General features: G+C 40.6%; 1 protein-coding gene across 4 annotated transcripts; it reads right to left on the minus strand.

Moving 5' to 3' along the window:
* Positions 1-4,950: 4,950 nt before the first annotated feature.
* Positions 4,951-15,013, minus strand: LOC135085559 (transcription factor GATA-6-like). Of its 4 annotated transcripts, none has more exons than XM_063980342.1 (8): positions 14,667-15,013; positions 10,303-11,505; positions 10,042-10,234; positions 8,867-9,045; positions 8,365-8,508; positions 7,774-7,885; positions 7,582-7,708; positions 4,951-5,887 (listed from the first exon to the last, which is right to left on the minus strand). In XM_063980342.1, exons 2-8 carry the CDS (start codon positions 11,497-11,499, stop codon positions 5,842-5,844), a joined length of 1,998 nt encoding a protein of 665 aa, XP_063836412.1. In that variant the 5' UTR covers positions 11,500-11,505; positions 14,667-15,013; the 3' UTR covers positions 4,951-5,841. The 4 variants fall into 4 exon arrangements, with proteins under 4 accessions (XP_063836412.1, XP_063836418.1, XP_063836407.1 ...); XM_063980348.1 differs by having other exon boundaries at positions 8,365-8,496; positions 14,667-15,012; XM_063980337.1 differs by having other exon boundaries at positions 8,365-8,511; positions 14,667-15,012.
* Positions 15,014-19,709: the final 4,696 nt, after the last annotated feature.

Raw genomic sequence — 19,709 nt, forward strand, 5'->3', positions numbered from 1 at the left:
GCAGCATAGCACAGGAATTTGGCGTAAGCATCCAACCAATTAAACAATGCCTGAATGAGGTAATTTTAATATTCATCATCATCATCATCATATCAGCCATAGGACGTCCACTTCTGAACAACCTCCCCTAATGCTTTCCACCTTGATCGATTGGTAGCGGCGGATTTTAATATTATTTTCCGTCAAACATAGACTTTGTTTGTACCACATGAAGCAATAAAGATATTATGATTACGATAATTTTCTGGGAAACTGCATATTTACGAAACATAATTGTATAGTTAAGTTAGTTACAATATACGAGTATGGTCCTGTAAATTAGAAAAAATGTGATATGAAAATGTAAAATACTGATTGATTGGGCCTTGGCCTTGTAATGGTGGCCTTGGCACAGAGTCATACTGCAACTGTAAATTAATACTGTGTCAATAAAGTTTATGTATTAATCTACAATTTGGTTTCAAGTCTTAAAATCCAAAATCCAGGCTCTACCTACACGTCGGTCTAGCCTAGCTAGTAGGTATACATAGAATATAGATTATTTCTGTTTTGAAGATGCGGCGATTCTTTTGACAGGGTTGTAATTGAGGGCCCTAATATCAAAAGATTGGTTGAAATCAAATTCAAATCTTACAACAATACAGAAAAAAAGAATTGCATGTAAACAAAACAATTTTTAACATGAGCCCTGGGAAATCTGTGGTCTCGAATCGAGCAAGAGTGAGCCCACGAAGTGGGAGTTGGTCCAAGGATACAAGTGCGTTAATACCAGTCTTTTATTTTATTGTAATAGAATAAAAATTATTGACATTGAATCGAGTTTATACAATCTGTTCGGGAACCCACAGACTTTAAGGGCGTTTTCTATAAAATATACAGGGTGTTAATAAAAAAATATGTTGCCACACTGTGTCTATTCGAGAGTTTTTTAAGTCCATTATTTTATAATGTTTTACTCCAATCACTATACTAAAAATAAAAACATTGAAATGACTACCACTCCGATCCGAGAGGGTTGAGATTTTACCACAAATGTATTATTTCGATCAAATTAAATGTAATCTTAAAGTTTGTCGGATCGGGTCCCTAACAGATTGTATACATAAATCTAATGCACTGCCATCACGTGTCTAGATGTAGCGCACAACAGTCTTAAAAACGTGCGTATTTAGACAAATTAATATGAGTAGCGCCATCTTGCGTTCCGTTACAAACGTACGTACCTACTCTGGATAAAGATGACCTCATTTAGTACGCTTTTGCTGGTACCTGCACTTCGAGTGGCGCTAGTATACATTATTATCGTACCAGCGCCCTCTATAGCACAAACATTTAAGTTCGTCGAATTATGTAAAGAGGGCGCGCGTGTAGAGTCGGAGTCGTAAATCAATAAAACTGTCGAGCTGTGCAACTGCACATCTCGACAAATCAACTGATTAGTCGAAACAAATCTTTAAACCCGCCAGCTGGTTATTAATAAATTAAGCTAAATTACCTATTAAATTGGTTGTATAAAGTAATCATCCTACTATATTAATATTATAAATGCGAAAGTTTGTGTGTCTGAATGTTTGTTACTCTTTCACGTAAAGACTACTGAACGGATTTCGATGAAACTTTACAGTATTATTGTGTTCAACCCAGAATAACATTATAGGCTATAATAATTTATGACGATCTGTGACAAACTAAAGGATGATGGGCACAAATGTATGGAAAGTGGTACCCGCTCCAATAGTCATAACCAATATATATTTTAAAAGGCCTTTAGATGTAGGAAAATGTCTGCTATGGGGCCAGTTCTAATTCACGTTTTGAAAGCAGTAATTCCACTAAGTATTATAATAAAAGTATAACACAATCATCCATGTATACGAGTATGTATTATGACTACAATCTATTAATATAACTAAAAGAAGCATTGAAAAGGAAAGGATTATACCTACGATGAACTACCCAAGCTATTATCCCTTTATTCGCTTTCATCATCATCATCATGATCATTTTAGCCATAGGACGTCCAGTTGAACATAGGCCTCCCCCAATGATTTCCACAATGGCCGGTTGGTGGCGGCCTGCATCCAGCGCCTTCCCGCTACCTTTATGAGGTCGTCGGTCCATCTTGTGGGTGGACTTATTGGGTCTTGTGGGTTTATTCGCTTTAGCAACCCATAATAAAACCCTTAAGAAGTAATAAAACTTTAACTCCTTTATTAATAAAAGTTACACCCTAGTTGAACTCTGGCTTAAATTGTCATTTGGTATGGAAATGTCATTTTAATCCAAGGTTCTTCCTAGGTGTAACTTTTTATTAATTAGGGGGTAGTAGTTCTTCAAATAAAAATATTTATTTCACAATTATCCCCATCAATAATTATAGAGTTAAGGAAGGATGCTGGAGCAGTAAACCCTTCCTGCCTCGCATAACCTAAGTACCATACGATGGACACGTATGATACTTCTTCTTCTTCTTCCTCGTTCCCTCACTGATGAGGATCGCGACCACAGATAGTGTTCCTCCACAGACTGCGGTCATAAGCTGGGTGGACTGCACGATGCAAACTCCCGCCCACCATCTTCCTCACCGCGTCCGACCATCTCGTCGGTGCCCTGGCCCGAGCGCGTCTGCCTTCCATACTGTATGATACTTAGGTTACACAAAAAGTATGTTTATCTTCGAACGCAACCAGATCTGAGGCTGGTGGCCATAGTAAATGTTGTTCGTCTTGGTAAGACCTTTCAGATGACACTACAAACAGAACTATTGGAGCCGGGTACCATTCTGCAAAAAAGTATGTTTATCTTCGTACACAACCAGATCTGAGGCTGGCGGTCATAGTAAAAGTTGTTCATCTTGGTAAGACCTTTCAAACGACACTAGACACATATCTATTGGAGCCGGGTACCATTTTGCCCATTGTCTTTTCACGCGGGTGAAGCCGCGGGCAATAAAGTCAATTTCAGTAATAAGTTTTAATTGATTTTGGGAAAATAAAATTCATTAATTTTAACAGAAAAATTAAAACCGACTCCAAAAAACGTGCACTCATCATCATCATCATCATCATTTCAGTCATAGGACGTCCACTGCTGAACATAGGCCTCCCCTAATGCTTTCCACGTTGATCGATTGGTAGCGGCCTGCGTCCAGCGCCTCCCTGCTACCTTTACGTGCACTAAAAAGTAGAAAATAATTACATTTTTTATTTATTAGGACAAATGTATACCATGATTGATATTCTCGGAGTCGGTGCCAGTCTGCCCAGTGCCAAGCTCAAGAAATGTTCTAAATTTACCGGCACCGACTCCAAAAATATCAATCATGGTATACATTTGTCCTAATAAATTGTGGTTACCGTGTCAATAACATTTGTAATAAATTGCATTGTAAAGTTCAATGTCCAAATTGACACACGCACGGACACGTGACACCGAACTGTAATGTTTTAGTTAGGTATTATGAATAAATGAGTTGGAACTAGAATCTTGTGTTGATCACTTGGTTTCCCTGCCCTACGTAACACTTAACTACACACACGCACGAAGTACCCACAAAATAAATAATGTAATTTCTTTCTAATTTTTAGTGCAGGGTTTTTGGAGTCGGATTAAATTTTTTTGTTAAAATTAATTTATTTCATGCTTTTTAGTTGATTAGTCCTTGTTATTGTCACTGAAGATGGACAGTACCTAACAAAATGTTTAATGAGATTGAGACTATAGTTTTTCATTTAAGTGTAAATAATCTTCCCTACAAAATACAGGCTACCTACTTTAAATATCGGCAACTAAAAAGTATCATCTAACTCCTAACTTACGAAATTTGACCTTTCATCATCCGTTCACCTGAAAAACCTGAAATAATACAACTGTATGTACATACATACGTACCTAAAATATTTAAATAATTATTCTCCAACTCCTAACCGTTAAGGAGTTGTACCTTCCATCATCACCTCATCAACATTAGATTATGACTACCAGACGCATTATACTTGAATAACTTTAGAATAAATATGAAAAACGTAATACGTGCCTATGAGGTTTGCCCTCGATTTCCCTAGGATCCCATAATCAGATCCTGACTTGGTGGTAAATACATACAGCCGAAAATATAACGTCCTCCTTTTTTGAAGTCGGTTCAAAAGGAATTTTATTTTTTAGGCCTTTTCTGAAAGTGCCGGTCAACGAAAAAAATGGTACAGCTGTAGTACTCCTCACTCGGAGCAATAGCTAATATGGGGTCAAAATCTTAGTAATACTCTAAGGCAAGTCATACACGTTTGAAGATTTGATATTACGTAGTTGGCTAAACAGTTCGTTCACTGTATTAATACATAATCTACAAAAATGGCTTCTGTGGGTACGTTTGTGTCACAGCACAGTTATAATAATTAAGTCACGTGACACAAACTTTATGTTCTTCTTTTCCCAACGGGTCCATGAAATTGTAAAATATATTTTTAAATTTTCGCATATGAATTCCAATGGGACCACGAGTATTATCCAAAGTATTTTTTATAGGTATTATTCATCCATAAATCCAGCTTTTACTGTTGATTTTACCAAATGTTTTCATGGAACAGCGAAATGCTTTTTTAATTTTAATATCGTGGACCCGTTCAGAAATTTTAAGGTACATTTTTTCATTTTTTTAAAACAATAGAGCTAACACTTTTTTTTAGAGGGCCTATCTCATCAAGGGACAAAGGAGACATCAGTACCTCTAGTAGGAAAAACTTTCGAGTTCGTTTCGTTGCGTATTCAAAGTGTCATCGAAAAATTTTGTATGAAAAATTAAACAGCGCCCCCTAGGGCGGCTATAATATAGGGGGCGCTGTTTAATTTTTCATACAAAATTTTTCGATGACACTTTGAATACGCAACGAAACCAACTCGAAAGTTTTTCCTACTAGAGGTACAGGAGAAAGTAGAAAAAAACAACTGTGATAAAAATAGTAATTTTCTTTACTCCACATTACATCAGTGACTCTGTCAAATTATAAATAATACAGACCTATAGCAAACACTCGGAACTCTTTACATTTACACGCAGTTATGTCAACTCTTAAACAAGTAAATAGTAATTAATAAATTCGTTGCTAAATAACAGTTAAACTCGTCTGTAGGAAACGTAATGCGTTCTAGAAAAAGTTAATTAAATTATTTTAGACGGGTTAGAAGAATGTTTAAATTTTTTATCGGCACAAATGTGTTTTCATAATACCTCATTATTTATCCATACGTTGCTCCATGTACAATTAAAATACGTATTTCCCTTTCAATACAAAGTGTTGAAAGTAACTCCTTATTGCAGAGACGACAACATAAACTCTATATACGTATGTTGGATTTATTCATTTCTTTAACCTAACTCTGCGCAAACGCACAACTTTATAAAATAAGCGGTAATTCGAACGCTGTTACACTATTTGAGAATTAACTTAAGTAAACTATGCGTCAGTTGACGTTCAACAGTGAACACAACAGATAAAATTACTGTACAAAATTATTAGACTCGTATGTATTTTATATTTGGCTCAAAGCTGCTTTTGTTCTATTTTCTTAATTTACACAACAATTCACAATATTTACAAAGGCAGGCCCACACCCACATCTCTAGCATCGTCTTGCTGCAAAGTATCTATAACTAATGCTCATTGTCATAATTTACTTCTGGTGCGATACTTACTCGTACATATTCGTATCTTTTGACAAAATCTGCTCTTGATAATTTTCAATTGTATTTTCTCATTACGTGCTCATAGAATGCAAGAGAGTTGGGTCCACCTTGAATGTGAGAGTGGATTACAAACTAGTATGTACAGGATGCGCGGGCGGTCACGGCGGGCGGTAGTGCGGCGCGCCGCGCTCTAGCGCTGGTACCCTGCGGAACACATCAACACCAATGCTTTAGGAAACTGATATACTTCATAAAACCTATTGACATTATTTATCCATTTACATTAAACAAGCAATAAACTTATCGAATTGATTACACTCTCAATATACTATAGAGTGAAAAAATACGAAATACTTTTTGAATCAAACGAAATCGTTGATGTAACATATACTATTTAACACAATTGGAAATTAAGTTACATAATACACAATATTGAACATGTGATGTATTATATAATTTGTTTCTGGAGACATTTGACTCGACATTTTTAATGTCTAGCTATCGAACGCTTCACGGGGAACGCCGCGGATCTACGTCTTTTTCTCACCGGGGCAAAATATTATTGATGTGCGAGTCTGAGATGTGAAAAATCCAACTGGGCGTTTTCGTTTTGGCGTACCTAGTGAAAGCTGCGGGATGCCACTAGTAAATACGGACAGCACAGGACCGGTCGCTGTGGAAATTTATAATTGACGTCTTAGTCCAGCAGAGGACGTCTTTTGATTGAAAAGTATGGCAATCATTGAATAGATTCCAGTGTATTGACAGCCCTTGTAATGTTTACTGGCGTTTGAAAATATTGTATTAAAATCGCGCTTCTGGATTGCCCAACTAAATTCTTAATAATTCTATTTTGTATGTTGACTTAACGTTGCATTTTGTTTAAATAAAAACTTATGAGCTTAGCAGTAACTGAAGCAGTAGTAAAAAAGAATTGCCTATGACGAATGATTTTATTTTTATACATAAAATTGATGAAATCCACGGATATTGCGTGTCGGCGTCGGCACATGTCACAAGACTGATAAGATCCTAATCAGTTGCGAAATCGGTTCAGCTGTCTCGATCCGATCTAGTAGGTATTTCAATGGAAAAATACAAGGCAATGCCAATAAAAACAAAAAGAAAAATATATCGTAAACTATGAACAATTATGGCAATATCATAATTATCGTGGTGAACCTATTGAAATAAAACGCCAAGAATTAAAAATATAATCTTGTTCCAATGACAGAAATAAAATATGATTAGATAAGTAAGTACTACGCCTTGTTGGCAAATTAAATGTATTTTCTTTATAATGTAGGTAAGTATGAGTATTGGTACCTATTACAAAAATTTTAGCTTACTAATTTAATTATAAGCATGAAGCTAGCATAACATTATGATATTTCTGAAACTACGGTGCTCGAGACAGATTACAGTTTACTAACCAACACCAGCGTTCGGGTCTACTAAGTAGGTGAGCGCAGAGCACACATTGTAAAAATAGCTGAAAGTGAAACAACAGCCGAGTGTAAGCGCAACGCAAACCTTGAGATAACGAGCATAAGACACGCGCAAATACACTGCGACGCGTAAGACTGGCACATGAACGTTCGAGCACAGGTTCAGTAACACACAACCAAAACCAGACTAGTTCTAGTCGCAAGCCGATATGCAGTACCTTTGAGTGCGAGAGCAGAAGAGAGTTGAAGACAGGCGTCAGTTGTGCAAAGACGTGGTGCACGAAGCCCAATGTTATTTCAGTGCTTGGTGTTTTTAAAACAAGACGGTTAGTGCTGCTGTTTTCAAGATTGAACTCGAATCAGTGTGTTTTGATCAAAAACGAATACCGATCTTGAAACACAGGCATAAATTTCAGCGAACGGCAAGCACGTCTCGGAGTATGTACTCACATATCGGCTTGGTGGCGCGCAGAGGGCAGCAGCAGCAGCGCGCCCGCGGCCGCCGCGCCCGCGCCCGCGCCGCCCGCCTCCACCGCCGCGTACAGCGGAGGCAGCACCTTGTGCGGGGGTGCCTCCACTGCGACACACAAAGCATGAGCCGGGCACAGGACTAGAGCTACACGCACACGGGCCAGCACGTACCGGAGAGCGCGCCGCCGGGCCGCGCCACGCCGCCGTGCCCGCCGCCCATGCTCTTGGGCTTGCGCTTGCGCGTCTGGATGCCGTCCTTCTTCATGCTCAGCGGCCGGTTCACCTGCGGACACACACTCCTTAGCCGCGACTGGCAGACGGGGGAACTCCTCGTAATCTGCCGCCACGCGCTCCTATCATCCTTTAAACAAGCGTATCTACCCACGAGGAGATAATTGATAAAAGATTATTTATCTCATTATGAATATTCGTGGTCGCGCGATGATAATTCTCTATCAGTCGGTAGCCCCGCGTTTTATCTCGCGAGATTAGATGAGACCCTGTGTTTTGATTTTTTATACAGGTCTAATATTTGCCGAGGAGTTCCCTGATAACTGGTGCACCGGCGATTAGATACCTGCGGGCTGGCTCATCTAATCAGCATAACTCTGTAATCGATGCACAATCGCGCGATACTCCTAGCGCGATATGCTTCTATCTGATGTTTATAAATATACGGGTACGGAAGCTTTAAAACATCATTTTAAGTATCTATTGCTTGTTGGGGTGACAGAGGCACGGAAGCATGCATGGTGTGCTTACGTTGTGCAGCTTGTAGTAGAGGCCGCAGGCGTTGCAGACGGGCTCGCCGTTGTTGTTGCGGCGCCACAGCGTGGTGTTGGAGGTGCGGCAGTTGGCGCACGTGACGCCCACGCGCCGGTTGCCGTTCGTCGGCTGCCAAACATACTGCTGATTAGGGAGCACTCATGCATCATCACTTCTTCCGTCAATTACTTCGGGATTTTAATCAAGTTATGTAGAAAATCATGACTTTAAGTTAAAGAAAATAGGGATTTGTTTATAAGGAATAATTTCAATTTCATACTTAATTCCACTACTAAGTATGAGTTTTTTGACGATAAAATCCGATCACGTTATTTAATGATCCCAGATTTAACTATCCCGTGAGCTTAATATAATTATGCAAGTGTAGGTAACAAAAACCAGTTGATCAGTCAACCGATCGCTCTCCGAGTCCGATTCTTGATATCCGATCAATTTGTGGTTTGACCGATCAGTGCATAGGAAGGCTGTGCATAGTTACCAGCGCCTGCTGCGGCTTGGCCTTCTGCCCCTTGAGCGGCGGGCGGTTGACGCCGTTGATGCGCGTGTAGAGCCCGCAGGCGTTGCACAGGTAGTGGCCGGTGCCGTCGCGCCGCCACAGCGGCGTCGTGGCCGCGGCGCAGTTCACGCACTCCTTCACCTCGCCCATGCCGGCCATCGCTGCCAACACAACTTGTTTTAGGGTTTTACTTCGACGGCCAATACAACATGTTCGAATTTAATGCGAATGTTGTTGACTACGAGATTTTATTAGGGTTAGCCTACGCGCAGACCACCAACTTTTAGTTGGCCGGTAGTTGGACCCGATTTTTATTTGTCATCATCATCATCATCATGTCAGCCATAGGACGTCCACTGCTGAACATAGGCCTCCCCTAATGCTTTCCACATTGATCGATTGGTAGCGGCCTGCATCCAGCGCTTCCCTGCTACCTTCACGATGTCGTCGGTCCACCTTGTAGGTGGACGTCCCACGCTGCGCCTTCCGGTACGCGGCCTCCATTCCAGAACCTTGCTGCCCCATCGGCCGTCAGTTCTGCGCACTATGTGCCCTGCCCATTGCCACTTCAGCTTGCTAATCCGTCGGGCTATGTCAGCGACTTTAGTTCGTTTACGGATGAATTGTATGAAGATGATTTGTATGAAAATCAAATCGGTGTAATGTGCGCACTTCCATACATGTCCATACTGATTAACAGCCCGACCCAACTATCGGCCGACGAAAAATCTATGGTCTCCGCCTAGGCTTAAGCCCTTGGTCGAGGGTGAAGACAATATGCGTGTTGCGCATATAAGTTAACAATAATAGACCACATCAACTGAACTTTTATTGTTACCGGAGCTTCTAGCTAATTTCTCTCTCCAATATAAATACATTGTGTCTTTTTTAAACTTCCTAATTATTACTCAATTTAATTATTGCACCACAATTTCGTATTAGTACCTATACTTTGATGTGATTCATCATAATCAAGAATAGTAATGAAATGAACGGACAAAATAAAGTACCTAGTTGAATTTAATTGAATGTAATATTTATTACAAACCGTATAGTTACATTTATTAATATGCACATACATACAAAGTCTAACTACTTTAGTTGTATTATTTACGACCAGATATTTTGTAAAGTTTGCTTAAAAAGCCGATACTCACCGGGGTCGAACCCGTCGTCGATGGGCAGCAGGTTGTGCGCGGGCCAGGCCTGCGCCGGCGCCGGGTAGCTCTCCACCAGCAGCCCGCTCTCGTAGCCCGACACCGGCACGTACTCCACGCCGCCGCCCTGCCCCAGGTAGTGCTCGCCGCCCACCTTGTACTGCACCGTGTTGCCGTGCGTGTACAGCGTCACCTGAAGCGATACTCATTAGCCGCGGACTTGACGAGCGACGCCCTCTTTGTTTCGTCGTTCCACCTTACCTGCTGAGAATTGGGACTCGGGGGAGCTTCGTATACGGTCTGCGACTGCGGCACGACGGAGCCGTACACGACGTGCGCGCCCCGCGCGGTCAGCGAGGAGGACGACAGCGTGGGGTCGCTGCGGTACATGAGCTGGCCCGGCGGGGACTCGTCGCCGCGCGCCGCGCTCGGGCCCGGCGCGCCGCCGTACAGCGTGAGCAGCTCCTTGCCGCCGCCCGCGTAGGCGCCGTAGCCCGCGCCGCCGTACTGCGGGCTCTGACCGGCGTACGCGTAGCCGCCGTGCACCGACGTCACCGGCTGCAGGCTCGCGTACGTCGTGGGCCGCGGCTCGCCCTCTGCCCTCGTCTCGTACTTCACTTGCTGGTACGCCACTCCCACGGACTGTTGGTTGCTGAGCGACGTCGTCTGAATCATCTCCAAAGCGGTGGACGCAGCCGCCTGATCGCTCAATACGGCCGCGTACTGCCGCCCGTCTGCGGAGCCGTTGGCCCCCTCGCCACTCGTTGCGTAAACTTGCATTTGTTCTGTTTTATCTTTATGCGCTAAAAAGGCTTCATGCCCGTGCTCCTCCGCTTCACCTTCCTGAGCAACGATGACGTGGTGAGGCGCCCCGTAGCGCAGCGCCAGCCCGCGTCCGTAGGGGGGCCGCTGCGGGGCGCGAGCGTATTGCGGCTGCAGGCGCTTGTCCGCCGACGCTGGAGATGGTAGCGTTCTATAAGGCTCTTGCTTGAACGCTAGATATCGAGCCGTTTCAGCTTCCGCTAACCGTAACCTTTCCTCGTCGTAGTGTTGTTGTGGGGCTTCACGTCCGTCTGTTTCTTCTAACTTGGGCGCGTAATGCTGGAGTTGGTGCTGCTCGTGTTCCATTTGGGACGTTTCTGGCGGCTCATCTTTGACCCCGTCGTCGTTGCCGAGCTCCCCGGTCTCGGTGGTGATGTGCCCGGCGGCAGTGATGGTGCGCACTGCGCGTCGCGAGGTGATCACGGACTGCGAGTGTGGGTGTGGAGACGGGTCTCGGCTGGCGGCGTTGGAGTGCATTTCGACTGCCGGTTGCTCGCTCGCGCCGTTGGAGGCATCCACAGCTTGTTCCTGTTCTATTCTTTCCTCATTTTTGACTAGTTGTAACGCTTCCTGCGTCGGTTCCTCCTCTCTTTGCTCTTCACTGACTACGCGTCCCATCGACGTTACTGTCTCCATATTTACCTGCAAATAAAGATGCAGTTATTTTTTATCGACATTTTTAAAAAGTCTACTATAGCTGTTGATACCAGCAAGTTTTTTCACCTGCGGTGACGACAAATAAACTAAGGCGAAGGCTTCACGCGGCCGGAAGAGAGCTGGGCCGCGGAAGTACAAATAGGGAGAGCGGCGCCGGCGCCGGCTTCGACCCTCGCTCTAGTGTCATTGACACCGTCAGGAGGCTGATACTTGGCTTTAACTTTTAGTCGTAGTTAGGTTGTTTTATAGATATTTATTCCATCGATAATTGTTTTCTTAAAAATGAAATCTTCGACTCAAACTTCTTAACTCATAAACCAGCATAATAAATTGCTTCAATTATTTATATTCTGTATAAAATAAAATCATTACCTATCCGTAAAGTAATTCAGTTAACTATCAAGAAAACAGATGCCTCCATTGCCTTCGTTTTGGGTGTTCCGTGTACGACGTTACGAGTTGGCAAACATGTCCTTTAAATATTCATTCCTCCACCGTAATACTGTCAGTTTATAAAAATAAGCTACAATTTAGTATTCGTCTATTTTTGACCTTAGTTTGAGGTGGTAAGGTGTATTTTAGGCGTGCCTTGTGGTTTCCGCTGCAGCGTTTATGGCGCGCTGTTTGCTCGTTGATAACATCACTGCTGATAAGAGTTTCATCATATTAATAACCCCGATGAGCGGGACTCGGTGGGAAAAGTGACGATTAAGGGAACAACAGAACATATTTCGTATCAGCATAAATCTTAACTTACAACCTGCAATGTGCTGCAAACGCATAAATTATGTCAATTTTACGTATTCGTATTAGCTTCACAACACAAAATGTAGAATTTTTGAAAACTTTTTGGTCGGGTCAATGAAAACCAGGTGCTGTTGATCGAATAAAATTTTACACGAGTAGTATATCGTAGACCCGCTATTCGAACTTATTGTAGTTTGGTTTTGATATAGTATTTGTTTTTGCCTTGAAAACTCTTACAATTGGTACGAGTATATCAATATCATGTACCTAAGAGTAATTGTTCAAATTCACGAATAATAAATCTAAATCTATCTATTCATAAATGAATTATTTTCTTTAAATATACAACACTTATGAACCACGAGGATCATTTGCGCAAGCGCAAATCGTCATTTTCGTGCCCTTACCAGTGCTACTGTTCGCTACTACGGGCGCTAAACTTAAAGCTCGGGTCTTGCTACGAACGAGCGTTACGAAGCACAGTTGCTATTGTGATTATACTTACTTTCCGTTACTACATGGCGTTATTCCTCATTTAAATAAATGAATTGGCGATGATGACACTTGTTAAATCATAACTTATTTAGTATGAATAATGCTGTTCTATCCATATCCGATATCCTTACGGCTAAGGTGACTAGTAATCGCAATAAATAACTTCTTAAAGTATAATTACGTGGATTATTTATTAGTTAGTTTACTAGTAGGCTTTTAAAAATCACTTTTACACGTCCCAGTATAATCCTACCACTGCTTCTGAACAATAAATGGGCCCGTGTGTTGAGAAGAAGCGCAAGAAACTCAGTCACTATTGTCAGCCTCTTTTTTAAGGGTTTATAAAGACAAGTCTTTAAAATACAATAGTTAAAAATTTTGATTCGAGCTAGGCAAATATTCCAAACATTTTATTTTATGTAATACCGCTTCGTCACTCTATCTAAATATACTATAACTAAAAGGTGACTGACTGACTGACATAGTGATCTATCAACGCACAGCCCAAACCACTGGACGGATCGGGCTGAAATTTGGCTTGCAGGTAGATGTTATGATGTAGGCATCCGCTAAGAAAGGATTTTACGAAACTCCACCCCTAAGTGTGTAAAACGGGATCCATGCGTACGAAGTCGCGGGCGGCCGCTAGTAATAATTATAAGCCTAGGCGCAGACCACCGATTTTTAGTTGGCCGATAGTTGGCCCTGATTCTTATTTGTATAAAGAATCAGCCGATACCAAATCGGTGTAAAGTGTGCACTTTCATACATCTTGATAACAGTCCGACTCAACTATCGGCCAACAAAAAATCTGTGATCTGGGCCTATATAGGCTAAATCTTTTGTCTGCGACTTCGATCGCATGAATTGAATTTCGGCTGTCGCGCGCGCTTATATCCGTTTTAAGAATCGAAATAGAAACTTTTGTATATTTTTGCCTGTCTCAAACTATCTCTATTAAAATGTCATAAACATCAGATCATTAGTTTAGGCATGTTACTATTAGTAAGTTTGTTTGGAAGTATGGATACTATTGGTGTGTAATAGTACATTGTACTTATAAAAGCTTACGGTCCTGGCTGTTCTTTTTAAGTATGGTCAAGCCGGGACAGACCGAGACAACTTTTTATGTACTTGGAATGTATTTGGAATAGCCAAATAAATAGTCCTTTAAAAACTAAGTATAAATTATGAAAAAAAGATAGGTATTCGATACTTAAAGATATTGGTTGCTATACGCTTAATTGTCTATATTAATTATAATATTAAAGAGTAGGAAATAGTTGATTTAATTTATTGCAATATTTTAATAAGGATTTAAACTTACTACCTATAGTTTTAAAGCGAAATTGCGTCCTAATTCCTGCCTTATTGAATTGAAAATTTTCCTTACAAATTTTTACAAATGATACAAAAGAATTATCAATTCGTTTTGATCACTTTAAACTGATTGATAAGAACATCAGAAAAAAACACAAATAAAGTATTTAACTTCTGATATTTGATTGAACGATACATGCATAATATTTGATAAGTAATATGCCTTGATGTCATTTTATTTTATATTTTTAGTTAAAGAAAGACTTATCGTGGACAATTTCTTTGAAGTTTTCTTAAATTCGATTTCAGTACTAAGCCTTGAAGGATTATTTCCACAAATACTGTCTACATAATTTAAAATATATTATACTCGTACGTACCTAGTTTTTAGAAACTTGCTGTTATTAATAAACGAGATTGTTAGAATTTAGTTGTAATTACTTGTAGAGTCATATTATTTTCAGTACCTAATAATTCTATAAAGTAAATTCGGCCAACATGATTTTAAATACTAATAAATCAATGTACCGTTACTTTTGTTATTTCATAATAGAAGTCTTACAACGTATAAGTGCAGTGCTCACCTTCTCTACGCGTACCACTCGATGGCAATCACTCTATCTTTGGCGTTCTTTGGCACAATCACAGCATCGCGGGAAAAACGATCACTCCGCGTACGCGGCGGTTCTGCGCGGCATCGCGAGTGGGCGCGCACGCCGCCTCCGCCCCGCGGCGCGCTCCGCTTCACACCTTTGCGCCCCACACATGCGCACGCCAGCGTGTACAGCTCATACACAGACACTGACCACGCATGTGTGCACCCGTCCGCATCTGCGATTGGACAGGCTTCAGTTTTCAGTTTTCCCTGTCCGCACTGAGAGCTATTTTAAACGTAACAATTTTTCTTTACAGCATTCAATTGTTTAAACACATTATATTTCACGTACTATAACAGCTCCTATCGATAAAATTAAATCAATATAAACAATAATTGCCTACTTATGTATAAATTGTTGATCTAGGTAGGTACTTTAGTTTGCGTCTACGTGTAGGTCTAAGCATATTATGAACAAAGCTACACCTGATATCATTTTATATCGGCATTCTTTCCTTATAAACCTCGCGAACGATACCAAACCTACGTAACTAAGCATAAATATTCAAAATTTAATTCGTGTCCGGCAAGGCACTCGCGCAAGGCTAATAGATGACAATGCTTTGATGCTTACATACTCTACACATTATTTATGACGTGAAAAGAAGGTGCCTAGTCATTCTCTTTCTGAATTACAATTGCAAGCTACTTCTTTGTTTTTATCATCTCATAAGTTTCGTTTTAAAAGGCCCCTATTTGTAATATTGTTTGCACATCAACCACTGACTCTTGACCTCCTTCCCTTTTCTCAGTATCATGAAAAGTTATGTGGTTTTAATTAATATTATGTGGCATTAACAAACGTATGGAAGCTGGAAACATTGAATTTTCGGATAGATCCAGTTTATTCTGTAACCACACCGTTATTAATACCGTTTGATAGAGTTCATGAAGCACTTTTAGGATCAGTAAATAGTTTCTCGATATCTTGTATAGTTTAAAAATAATCGAGTGAGATCACTTATAGAATCTACATGAAAATAGTGGTAGTATGCGGTGGTTTCAATGCTTTGTGCCCGCTTTATTACACTATTTATTTATACTGTTCAAAATTATCGACTTTTCATTACTTTATGTTTATCGTCACACGAAAATGCAAAGAGATGGCTAGAAACTTCTCCATCTCTGCACGTATGCGCGTGGAGTCCGTAGTTCGTACGTAACAAATTGAGGTTTAGGCAGTCTGTAATCCGAATAAGAACATGCATTTATCGCCAACGTGTCAAGAATAGAAAACAATATAAAGGACTTTTGTGTAATCCCTTTTTATCCCTGAATTTATGCTCCGGCCGTAGGTACTTAGTAGCCATTATTTTTACGATACGTATCTGACAATAAAAGCACGATAAGGCCGCCTGGTAATGCGCTCAGCCCTTATCTAATCAATTAAACCGACTTGAGACATCGATCATCGGTCTAATTACACTCGATAAGTAAACCGTGTTCCTTACCTACCGTGCTTGCTCCCCATTACTAGGATAGAAACTCAATCATATCTCAGTGGACCTTACAAAATAATCATAATCATAGTAGGGTATCGCTCTCAAATTGCACGCAATCCCTGGAAAACTTTGTAATTAGCCTGATCATCATTTTCCATCAGGTGAGACGGCCTAGGCCAAGAGGTTCCACAATGGTGGATAAAAAAACGTTTGTACGGAACCCTCAGCGCGCGAGTCCGACTCGTAGTTTGCCGGTTTCAGTTTCAGTTGAAATCACAATTATTAAAATTCATAAGTCGATATGATAATTTTCCATCCTAGACAGCATCTCACCTAAACATCAGGTGCGATTGCGATCAAATACCTGCCTTGTTCTGAATAAAAAAAAATCCATCTGCATAGAATTTTTTTTTAAATTCTGAAAAATTACAAAATACTGACTAAAGTTATCGATAACTTGTGTTTTAATGATTATGTAAGCCTAGGCGCAGACCACCGGTTTTATTGTCAGCCGATAGTTTAGTCGGGCAGTTAATTAGTATGGGCATGTATAGAAGTGCGTAGGTACATTACACCGATTGATTCTTCATACAAATTAGGATCGGCCTCAACTATCGGCCGACTAAAAATCGGTGGTCTGCGTCTAGGCTAAAACTTGTTTAAAAAAATAATAAGGCAACGTGAAAGTGAAAATGTCTTTATTACGATTGGTCAAATATCTAAAGAAAAATAGCCTGGAGCCTTTACATGTCTCATAATCTTTTTGCGCTTCGAGACCAACATTTGGCTCCGTGCCCACCCCAGAATGGTCTATCGCCCACCCCAGGCGATACGACGACAACGATAATACTCACACGCAGCTATGAGACTATAAAATACATGATATTTGGGCATTAATTAGATGTTTCCTCATCTGCTAGACAGTTTCGATAATTTCAACCCCTTGCTCAGCAAGCATTTTAGGGTTATTACCAGAACCACTATGACTCAAACTTCATGATGGTTCAACACAGGGCTGGGAGCATGCGCTGACAAACTTTCAGCTTTTATAAAATAACGAAGGTCTGAAGTTCACGGGCTCTTAGTCCATTACGGATTTAGCTTTTCCGTTACTTTTCAGTGGCGTAAACTGTCAACCTTCATTGATAATATGATATTCATCTATGAAACTAGAATACCTAGCCCATTTATCCGAGGAAGGTATTAGGCTATAATTATAACATCACCCTAAAGCCAATAGGGGCGGATCAGTAAAGAAAAATGTTGCAAAGAGGGAAATATTATTCAAATAAATTATTTTCATGCGTACGAAGTCGCGGCGGACACAGCTAGTGAAATAATAAAACTGATTCCAAAAAAGTGCACAAAATCGTAGAAGAACAATTCCAAATTTCCTTATTACATATTACTGCCTCTTTAGACGTGTAGCCTATGGGTCTGCTTTACCCACCTAGTGCAGTTGGTACAACAATGCGTTCAGGGTGCTAATTGGACTGCCGCGGTTCTGCAGCTCGTCGACTACGTTTGCGAAAGCGCACGCACGTTCACCGACGGCTTCCACGCAATAATTCGGAAGCGGAGCGCATCGCTCCGACTTTCACTCAGGAAAATGGCCTGTCCATACATACCGCCGGGGGGCGGCAGGTTATGTGGAGCTCGAACCAACTAAAAACCTGGGGTGTTCCTTCTGCCGCATAGTGAGCGCATCGCTCCTAGAGCGTCTCATCGGCAGTACAAATGGTATCCTGATGGCATTGGCTGACAGGTGGGACTCGCCGCTGCTGGGGCGCTGGCTTAGCACGCCACCAGTGCTATGTAAGCAGCTCCCGATTTTATTTGTGACATATTGCTTCTACTATAGGTACTTTACTAACATAGGCTAAGTGAATATTTATTTATTAAAGACGCAAAACAGATTACAATTAAGATTTCACAAATTATATCAAATTAAAAATATTGTTACTAACACGACTAATATTAGGACAAAACGTATTCATTCATTCATGCAATTTAGTCTTACTAATATTATAAATGCGAAAGTTTGGATGTCTGGATGTTTGTTACTCTTTCACGCAAAAACTGCTGAACGGATTTTGATGAAACTTTACAGTATTATTGTTTATAACCCAGAATAACATAGGCTACAATTTATGACATTCTGTGACAGACTAAATTTCACGCGGGTGAAGCCGCGGGCAAAAGCTAGTGCTAAATAAAACATAAATACCAAAGTGATTTTGACTATACGACACTTTGGTTCAGTTGCACCACTTTATTTTAACTGTGACTATAACCATAACCGATGTTTTTTATATGGAGTTACAGACTTTTGAAGTTTCTTACAGTTTAAGTATGATGGTGCAGTGCAACCCAGCCTATATTGAGTCTTTTACTCGTGCGAACCCTCAAACTAATTTTACTCGTGCGAACCCGCGTGCTAAAGCTAATCGTAAATGTTCGGATTATACTTAAGCGAGTATAATTTGTAATGAAAATTTCTATATATCTAATGATATGAAATTCTAAATAAGATTATGCAGGCTTGTATGTATGTGTTAGAAGATCGAGTCGTTTGACGTTTGTTGTCCTTCGGATATTTGCACTTGCAAATAAGTACCTACTACGGCCAGTTCCGCTAAGACGTGACGTGTAGTGCTGACACACGTCAAGTGTAGTTAGGCTGAATCACCCACGCTTTGCTGGCATTCGCCGCGGCTAAGGCGCCGCGCCACTATCTAAACCGACATGGATGACCATAGATTTTTCGTTTTTCAAATTGGATAAACATTAAGCCTGTAATCATCTAGAATATGAACTTTTCAACTTTGATTTCACATAACAAGTAAATCTCTATTGAACTTATTACAAATACGAGTATGTAGCGTATGTAGGCTCTCAGTTGGTCCGAGGCCTGCTTAACGCTCCCTCCGTTGCATGGACACCGGCCATGTCCTCACCAAACTGGATACTCACATTGCACTCGAGATACTGTACAAAAATGTTTAGTATAGTTTCTCCAAAAAAAATTTTACTAGTAATTTTATTAACATACATATCTTTGTCTAATAATATGTATGTAAATTCCAATCGCCTGATCTGGCAATCATTGAAGGCCTATTTGCAGCAGGAGATGTCCTTCCTATGGCGATGATGAAAAAAAATAAATACGCTTTAATAGATCTTGTTTTTGCTTTGAACAGCAGAGTATAATATAAAGCAACAGTACATGTATAACATACATCAGTTACAAACTCAAATGTAAGTACCTATTTTAGGGAACTGTTTATATGTACATATTATAGTTTTAATTTTGCACTGAGTGTGCTTATAACCAAGCAAACATTCTTAGATGAGCTCAGTGCCTTATGTGTTATTTACTGTCATTTAATATCTGAAGCTAAGACCAAGTTCAATATCGGACTATAAAGTACACCTCGTACTGTAAATACCCTGTATGCTTACCTACATTGTGACTTCATCTTGCCCTATTAGATTAAGTCATGTACTATTCATAAATGAAAAGTGAGTAT

Source organism: Ostrinia nubilalis, chromosome 2 (assembly GCF_963855985.1).
Source record: "Ostrinia nubilalis chromosome 2, ilOstNubi1.1, whole genome shotgun sequence".
NCBI lineage: Eukaryota > Metazoa > Arthropoda > Insecta > Lepidoptera > Crambidae > Ostrinia > Ostrinia nubilalis.

Excerpts from the sequence above, each read along its gene's own strand:
- LOC135085559 (XM_063980337.1), bottom strand. The coding sequence starts at position 11,499 with ATGGAGACAGTAACGTCGATGGGACGCGTAGTCAGTGAAGAGCAAAGA. Across the intron at positions 10,235-10,302 it reads CGAGTCCCAATTCTCAGCAG|GTGACGCTGTACACGCACGG; the intron begins GTAAGGTGGAAC and ends GTATCGCTTCAG. Across the intron at positions 7,886-8,364 it reads TCTACTACAAGCTGCACAAC|GTGAACCGGCCGCTGAGCAT; the intron begins GTAAGCACACCA and ends GTGTGTCCGCAG.